The 9,261-nt window shown below is 25.7% G+C and overlaps 2 protein-coding genes across 3 annotated transcripts in view; both read right to left on the reverse strand.

The window, feature by feature from the left end:
- The window catches only part of LOC123009798 (chondroitin sulfate N-acetylgalactosaminyltransferase 1), a 99,592-nt gene that overhangs the window by 26,745 nt on the left and 63,586 nt on the right, over positions 1-9,261 (reverse strand). For both annotated transcript variants that reach the window (XM_044406318.1, XM_044406319.1), the window contains one exon: positions 1,737-1,892. In XM_044406318.1, coding sequence (XP_044262253.1) covers positions 1,737-1,892 — 156 coding nt within the window. The remainder of the gene's footprint in view (positions 1-1,736; positions 1,893-9,261) is intronic.
- On the reverse strand, positions 5,598-6,406 carry LOC123009800. Its single transcript, XM_044406321.1, has 2 exons — positions 6,355-6,406; positions 5,598-6,306 (listed from the first exon to the last, which is right to left on the reverse strand). The coding sequence occupies exons 1-2, from the start codon at positions 6,382-6,384 to the stop codon at positions 5,617-5,619; spliced, it is 720 nt and encodes a 239-aa protein (XP_044262256.1). The 5' UTR covers positions 6,385-6,406; the 3' UTR covers positions 5,598-5,616.

The raw sequence follows: 9,261 nt of genomic DNA on the forward strand, positions 1-9,261 counted from the left end.
TTTTTATATACTTTCTTGATACATTTTACTTTACTTTTTCGTTTTAATATAATTTTATTTTACTAATGGAATTTTATTTAGCATTCGCTCTATTTTTTAATGTATTAAATTGTTTTTTGTTTTCTTTTAAATAAGTTCTCTAGTTTCATCATTTTTAGTTTTATTTTTGCTATTCTTTTTATCATCTTTTAGTTCTATTTTCTATTACAATTCTCGTATTCAAATAAAGCTTTTGAGGAGTATTGATTTTGAGTCAATATCTGCGGTGTTGGGCCAACAATGAAAAAATTTGATGTTTTTTTTTGTATTTTTTTTACTATATTAAATAAAAAAAGACTGTTTTTATCCACATGTTTGTTTTTGTTTAATTCTTGTTTTACTTATTTTACATCATATTTGCATGATTTTTTTTTAATTGTGGTATAATTTATACTAATTTTACTAGTTTATGCTATACTATTTTTATTGTACTCCCACTCTATATTCTAGCTTCATTTTTTTGACAGCTATACTTTGTTAAGTTTTGTTGTTTTAACAGAATTGTTTACATTTTCGTATACTATTATTATTGCTCTATTGTGTTCTAGCTCTATGTTTTCCACAAGAGAGTTAAAATTCTGTTTTTTTAGCACTGTTGTATTAAAGCATTATTCTTCTAACTATTTCTTAGATTTTTTAAAACCTATTTTTTTTCTAAATATTCTAAAGGAAAATAGAAATTTTGAGGATCTACTCACGTTCTACTGCAGCTCTATCTAGCTCTATTGACTCTAGATTTTATTTAAACTCTATTTTTACTTTTTTTATTATACGAGTATTATTTCTGTTTTATTTTATGCCATTTTTGGTACTAGTTTACTATATTCTAGATTGCTATATTATTTCTACTACACTACATATTCTAGCTTTTTTTTCTCAACACCTATGCTTCGTTAATTTTATTCTGTTTAACTCAATTTTTACTTTTTTAACAATAGAAAATTTAAAAAAATGCTGTATTCTATTTAAAAAACTAGCTCTTTAAATCTAAACTCCAGGCTGCATTTTCTATAATGTAGTTTCTACTTAATTTTTTTAATTTTAGCTCTATGTTATTCTTGACAATACAGTACCTAAGTTTTTTGTTTAATTGTGTTATAATTTATACTAATTTTAGTACTAGTTTACACTATACTATTTTTAATGTACTCACATTCCATATTCTACTTTCATTTTTCTTAATAGCAATAGTTCGTTAAGTTTATTCTGTTTTAACTCAATTTTCTTGCATTTTCACATATCTATTATTATTTTTTACTTTTTTTACGATAACAAATAAAACAAAAATATTGTTTTCACTCACATGTCCAATTATTGATCGTTACAAATAACAAAATTCAAGGAAAAAGCCAACTAGATGTTTTTTTTCCATTATTTTCCAATAACTCGTCCTCTAACTAGCAATTAAAAATTCGCAATAAAACTAAATGAACTCCAATAGTGATTATTTTTACCTTCTAGCGATAAATTCTTATCATTGTAAACACCTTCATTACACGACTTTATCAAAAAACAAAAAAAAATTCTTCAATTTCGCTTGAATTATTATTGATTATTTGTCTCTGGGCCATTATTTAGCGGATGTCATCAAGCATATTGCACAATGGCATGTCTACGTCCCATAGTTCGCATTTCCGACTCTTCGTTTACATTTCCTGCTAGTGATTCAATCTCAGATATTGGAATCAAAAACTCACCATTCGTGAGTTGTAATAGTTGGAGTTTTAAGGCCCGAATCTCGGCCGTCAAACGTTCCACTTCTTGACGATTCTCTTCTTCGCGTTGTTGGAGAAGTTGCTGATAAGAGAGGCCGTCGGAGTGGCTGACGACTTGGTTTGCTATCACAGTCGAACCTGAAAACAAATAAAAAAAAACTGAGAATTTTATCAGAAAATAGAGCAAAAATCGGATATATAGCAACTAGTGCAAATGTCGAAAGAAACGTTTAAATATAGAGTAAAAATATAGAGCTTCACCTATTTCAGTTATTAAATCTGGTGTGAACATCACACGACTTTCCTTATCCTACTTATTTGGAAAACATACCAATAGCGACAATAATTTAGTGTAACGGTAGCCATTATTATTATTATTTTGTTACATTTTATTGTTAATTAAGGTATATTTCATGATTCTGAATAATTTGTATCTACGGTCTTACAGAAAGTTTTAAAAAAAGAATAGTACAACGAAAGAAAAAATTAAGAAAAAAGTAGATAATAAGAGAATAAGAATTATTCAAAAGAAATAAATAATAGAATATAATCAAAAATTTTAAGAAAAACTAAAAATATTTAAAGTAAAAAAAGCAAAAAAAGATGAAGAAACATAAAAAAAGAAAAACAAAACACAAGGCTAAAAATAAAAATGTTGAAAAAATAATGAATGTTATTAGATACTAAAAGACAATATTATTTAGCTCGTAAATTTTGTTAGAAGTTAAAACTTGAAATTAGAAGGTTTGAAGTTTAAAAATATTTAGAAAAATTAGAAAAATAAAACGAAAAAATCTGTAAAAAATTGTTTAAAAATTTTACACATGCACAAACATGTGAAAAAAAAGACCGAATTTTTTGCAAGAGTGTGTGCAAAGTTAAGAATAATAATATTAGGCAAAAAGGCTAAAATTAAATTAGAGAAAAAAAACTAAATAGAAAATCTGAGAAAAACAAGAATTCAAAAAATTAAAAATTATAAAAATCAAAAACACTACTTCTGTAAACAAAAATCGAAGAAACCAAAATAAAAAAGTATGAATTTGAGGTAAAATGGAAATTATTATGCAAAAACCTATAATTTGAGAAAAGAGTTGATGCAAAAAGGCTAAAATTAAGGAGAATGAAGTGAATAAAATAGCCCAAACCAACTTTTTTGGTGTCTTGAAGCTATAATTCCCCAGAAAGGTAAGTCAAATTTCAGCCGATTACAATACTTTCCTTATAGGACAAGAAAAGTAAAAAAATGTATAGAACAATTAAAGAATAAATCTAAATATAGGTACAAAAAACACTTGACCAGAAATAGAATAAATCTGATACAAAATAGCTATTAAAACAAATAGATCTAGAATATGGTTAAATAGTACTAAAAATGGCTAATAAAATTCTACAGTTAAAAAGTGGTGAAGTAAAAATAGAGTTCAGATGAAATCTAGAATTAATAGAGAAGAGCTAGATAGAGCTGCAGTAGAACATGAGTAAAGCATCAAAATTTCTATTTTCCTATAAAATATTTAAAAAAAGATAGGTTTTAAAAAATCTAAAAAATAGTTAGAAGAATAATGCTTTAATACAACAGTGCTAAAAAACCAAAATTTTAACTCTCTTGTGGAAAACATAGAGCTAGAACAAAATGAAGCAATAATAATAGTATGTAAAAATATAAACAATTCTGTTAAAACAAAAAAACTTAACAAAGTATAGCTGTTAAAAAATGAAGCTAGAATATAGAGTGTGAGTACATTATAAATAGTATAGCATAAACTAGTACTACAATTAATGTAAAACAAGTTTGAAATAAGCCACAACTAAACAAAAAATTTAGAGATAGTTTAGAATATAACAGAGAAATTAACAGAAAGCTAAAATATAGATAAAAATAGAGTAGAAAGTATAGTATCAAAAATGTAGTTTTGAGTTTGAGATTAATAGAGCTAGTTTTTTGAGTAAAATAAAGCCTCCTCTAATTTACTACAGCTAAAAAAAGTAAACAGTAAAAAAAGTGCTCAAACCAAATTTAAAATGTGTTAAAATAAAACAAATTTAATTGAATTAGAACATAACTTTAGCAGTTTAAAAAAAATAAAGTCAGGATAGAACAAATTTAACAAAAAATAAAGTATAACAAATTGAAATTCTTACTACAAGTACTGTTATGGTCAAATAGAACTAGAAAGTAATAGAGAGAATAGAAAAAATCAAACTAGAAGTGATAAAACTAGAGGACATAGTTAAAAAAAATAAAATAAAACGAACGCTAAATAAAATTCCAGCAACAGAATAAAATTATATGAAAACAAAAAATTATAAAAGTAAAATGTAACATAAGTAAAAAAAGACAAAAATATAAAAAAAAACAAATTAAAAAATGTACTTATAAAGACCAAACAAATATGATGTAAAACACATAAAACAAAAATTAAACAAAAACAAACATGTGAATAAATCAATAGTTTTGTTTTATTTATTATAGTAACAAAATACAAAAAAAAACCTAATTTTTTTATTGTTGTCCCAACACCGCAGATATTTTGACTCAAAATCAATACTCCTCGAAAGCTTTATTCGAATACGAAAGATGTAACAGTAAAATAAAGCTAAAAAATGATAAAAACAGCAAAAATAAAACTAAAGAACTTTAAAAGAAAGCAAAAAACTATTCAAAACATAAAAAATAGAGCAAATGCTAAATAAAATTCCWGTAGTAAAATAAAATTATATAAAAACAAAAAACTAAAGTAAAATGTATCATGAACGTAGAGTAGATTTTTAATAAAAAAAATGTTAATAATGAAGAAAAAAACAAATTAAAAAGTGTAAAATAAACAAAATAAAAACAAAACAAAAACAAATGTTTAACTAATACAAAATAGAACAGAGCTAAAGAAAAAGAAATTTAAAGAATCAAGAAAAATAAAGTAGAAACGAATAATTACAAACAGAAAAAAATAACGAAAAAAATTTAATTGGAGGTAATTTAGTAAAAGCGCCTCAAGCTACACTTTAGGGCTCCTTCCTGAACAGTAAAAAGAATGCTCAAACTGAATTTAAAAATATGATAAAATAAAATAAAACTAATTGAATTAGAGTAAAATGTAAAACAAAAATATGAAAAAAAAACAAATTAAAAAATGTATATATAAAGACCAATCAAATATGATGTAAAACAAATAAAACAAATTATTAAGCAAAAACAAACATGTGGATAAAAACAATATTGTTTTATTTATTATAGTAAAAAAATTCAAAAACAACACCAAATTTTTTCATTGTTGGCCCAACACCGCAGATATTTTCACTCAAAATCAATACTCCTCGAAAGCTTTATTCGAATACGAGAACTGTAATAGTAAAATAGAACTAAAAGATAATAAAAAAATGATGAAACTAAAGAACTTTAAAAGAAACCAAAAAACATAAAGAAATTGAGCAAATGCTAAATAAAATTCCAGTAGTAAAATAAAATTATATAAAAACAAAAAAATTAAGTAAAATGTATCAAGAGTCGATTTTTAATTAAAAAATATGTTAATAATGAAGAAAGTCTTACAAAGACAAATGAAATAAAATAAAAAAAAACAAATGTTTAACTAATACAAAATAGAACAGCGCTAAAAAAAATAAAAATAAAATAGAAACAAATAATTCAAACAAAAAAAAATAACGAAAAAAATTTAATTGGAGGTAAATTAGTAAAACGGCCTCAAGCCACACCTTAGGGCTCCTTCCTATTAACCTCACTGTATCCCAGCTGTCAGAAACACTGAACATCGGTAGTTAATTATCTTTTAATCAATTCCAGCCTTAAGCAAGCCCAAATTCTCAAATAAAACACATTCAACTCGGTAAATACATTTATTTATCCCAAAAGGCAACCCAAATAACCAAAAATCTCAGACAAGAGTTGCACAACAAGCTTCACAACAACTTGTATGAGACACATAACACCATCTCCATTTTCTGATATCGCCGTTCCTATAAATTTCACAAGATCAACAAGAATCTTAAGTAGAAGTTTAATCTGAACGGCGACACCATCAAGAAGTCCAAACATGCCATCGCCAAGCGACTTGTCTTTGAGGTCATTGAGGAGGATCGTGATGGAATTGAGGACTTCGACCACATTCCCCAAAATATCCCTCAAATTAGATATAACTTTGTTCAAGCCATCTGTGACACAGAGCAAAGCTGTTCCTGCAGTCTCTTCGAAAAGTTCAGTTTTGACCTCAGCAACACATTCGTTGCTTTTAGTGTCAAGTTCGGTGAAGATTTTTCCAAGAAGTGGAATATCGCCCAAGACACCGCCAACTATATTGGACACAGTTTTCAATAAAGTGTCCACCAAGGTTTGCAGAATTTCGCCTATTAGCCCAAAAACTGAGGCAAGGATCCCTTCGATGCCCACTCCAAGGTAAGCAATGATGTAGTTAAGAGCCTCGACGACGTTGGCCAAAATTTTGGCTATGCCTCCGATGAGACCACTGATTGGAACTGAGGCTTGGGACGCTATAACCGGAAGTTCAAGTCCGGAACTGAAGACTAAAGCAGTCTAAAAATTTTTTTTTTGAAAATGAAACATCCACAGACATTGCCCTACCATAAAAATTAGTAATGTTGCAGAACCCATTTTTCACTAACTAAGACCCCAGTCAAGTCTAGTGACTATTTATACAGTATTTTTAATTTTTTAATAGTGGTAGTTAGTGTGATAAACGTATCGGTTGATTGTCATTGACGTACGACACTTATCATTAAAAAAAACAATTTAATCCAAATTTTTATTCAAGGTTTTTAGATAAAAAGCCTCATCTATTTCAATTATTTTCAAAAAGCATAATTAACAATTGAAAATATAGCTAGAGTGCGCAATTAACTAGTACTAGAAGCTAAAACTAGAATCTTATAATGATTAAATAAATAAACACAAAAAGCAGACTAGAAATAAAACTGATACACAACAGAGATAAGATAAAATTAAAAGTCACAAAGCTCTAAAATAGAAAACGATAAAACAAAGCTAGAGCAAGAGTGACAAAAACAAAATTTTAAATCTCACTGTAAATATTAAAAAATAAAAATAAATAAAATTTTATAGATCTAGAATAAAACAGTGCTAGAAAATGCTTCTAAAAAATTCAAGCAAAGTTAAATAAACTAAAAAGTTAAAAAAATAGAGCTAGAATTAAATATAGATGGCAAATATAGAGCTAGAAGATAGAATAGATGTAAAAGATGAATGTTGAGTAAGCAAAAGCAATACCAAATTAAATTGAAATTAATAGAGCTAGTTTTTTAATTAAATAAAGCTACATCTAGAATCTCAAAACATAAAGTTAAAGAAAATAGAGTAATAGTAAACATAAATCAAGAAAAAAATAACAAAATGTAAAAAAAACTGGAAAGATCTAAAATAGAGCTAGTTGTGAGTACAATAGAGCTAGTAGAACAGTGACATAAAATTTCAAATCTTCCTGTAAATATTAAAAAAGACCTAGAACTGAATATAGCACTAGTAAAAAAATAAATCTAGAAAAAAAAAAACAAAAACCAACCAAATTGCATTGATCTAGAATAAAACAGTGTTAGAAAATGCTTCTAAAAAATTTAGACAAAGTATAATAAGCTAACGAGTTTTTGAGAAAAATAGACTAGAATTTAATGTGCATAAGTATAGTAAAACTAGTATTGCATAATCTAGTACTGTAACCAGTATAAAATATGATTGGAATAAGTCACAACAAAGTTAAAAAAAATTAGAGATAGAATAAAATATAGATGGCAAATATAGATCTGGAGAATTGCATAGATGTGAAATCTAAATGTAGGGTAAGTAGAACTAATACCAAATAAAATTAGAAGTAATAGAGCTAGTTGTGAGTAAAATAGAGCTAGAAGAATTGTGAGATAAAATTTAAAATCTCACTGTAAATACTAAAAAAGACCTAGAATTGAATGGAAAATTAAGAAGAATTATAAATCTAAAAAAAAGAACAAAAATAAACCAAGTTGCATAGATCTAGAATAAAACAGTGCTAGAAAATGCGTCTAAAAAATTTAGACAAAGTAGAATAAACTAACAAGTTTTTGAGAAAAATAGAGCTAGAATTTAATTTGCATGAATATAGTAAAACTAGTATTGCATAATCTAGTACTGTAACCAGCGTAAAAAAGAATTGGAATAAGCTACAACTAAATTAAAGTTTAAAAAGAATAAAAATGGAATAAAATATAGATGGTAAATATAGAGCTATAGAATAGCATAGATGTAAAATCTAAATGTAGGGTAAGCAGAACTAATACTAAATAAAATTAGGATTAATAGAGCTAGTTGTAAGTAAAATAGAGCTAGAAGAATAGTAAAAAGACCTAGAATTAAATAGAGATTTAGTAAAAATTATAAAAAATAAACCAAATTGCATAAATATAGAATAAAACAGTGCTAGAAAATGTTTCTAAAAAATTTAAACAAAGTAGAATAATCTAACGAGTTTTTGAAAAAATAGAGCTAGAATTTAATGTGTATGAGTATAATAAAACTAGTATTGCATAATCTAGTACTGTAACCAGCGTAAAATAGAATTGAAATAAGCTACAACTAAATTAGGGTTAAAAAAATAGAAATAGAATCAAATATAGATGGCAGATGGCAGAGCTAGAGAATAGCATAGATGTAAAATAAAAATGTAGGATAAGCAGAACTAATACCAAATAAAATTGAGATTAATAGAGCTAATTGTGAGTAAAATAGAGCTAGAAGAATAGTAACATAAAATTTCAAATCTCACTGTAAGTATTAAAAAAGACCTATAATTGAATAGAGATTTAGTAAAAATTATAAATCTAAAAAAAAAACAAATTGCATAAATCTAGAATAAAACAGTGCTAGAAAATGTTTCTAAAAAAATAGACAAAGTAGAATAAACTAACGAGTTTTTGAAAAAAATAGAGCTAGAATGAGTATAGTAAAATTAGTATTGCATAATCTAATACTATAACCAGCGTAAAATAGAATTAAAAGAAGCTACAACTAAATTGGAGTTAAAAAAATAGAAATAGAATCAATATATATGGCAAATATAGAGCTAGAGAATAGCATAGAAGTAAAATATAAATGTAGGGTAAGCAGAACTAATACCAAAGAAAATTGAGATTAATAGAGCTAGTTGTGAGTAAAATAGAGCTAGTAGTAAAAATTATAAATCTAGAAAAAAAAATTCAAAAACCAATCAAATTGCGTAAAACAGTGCTAAAAACTGCTTGTAAAAAAACTGAACAAAAGTACAACACACTTGACAAGTTTTTGAAAAATAGAGCTAGAATTTTACAATAGCATAATCTAGTACTTTATTAAAATAAGCTTCAACTAGATAAAAAATTAAAATAAATAGAATTAGAATAAAATATAGAGCTAAAAAAGAAGTGGAATATAAATTTAGAGTAAACAAAACTAATTTCAAATAAAATTTAGATTTTTGAATAAATAAAGCTTTATCTAAAAACGCAG

This window comes from Tribolium madens, unplaced genomic scaffold (assembly GCF_015345945.1).
Source record: "Tribolium madens isolate multiple individuals breed KSU strain unplaced genomic scaffold, Tmad_KSU_1.1 Scaffold_7;HRSCAF=85;Tcas5.2_LG10, whole genome shotgun sequence".
Classification (NCBI taxonomy): Eukaryota; Metazoa; Arthropoda; class Insecta; order Coleoptera; family Tenebrionidae; genus Tribolium; species Tribolium madens.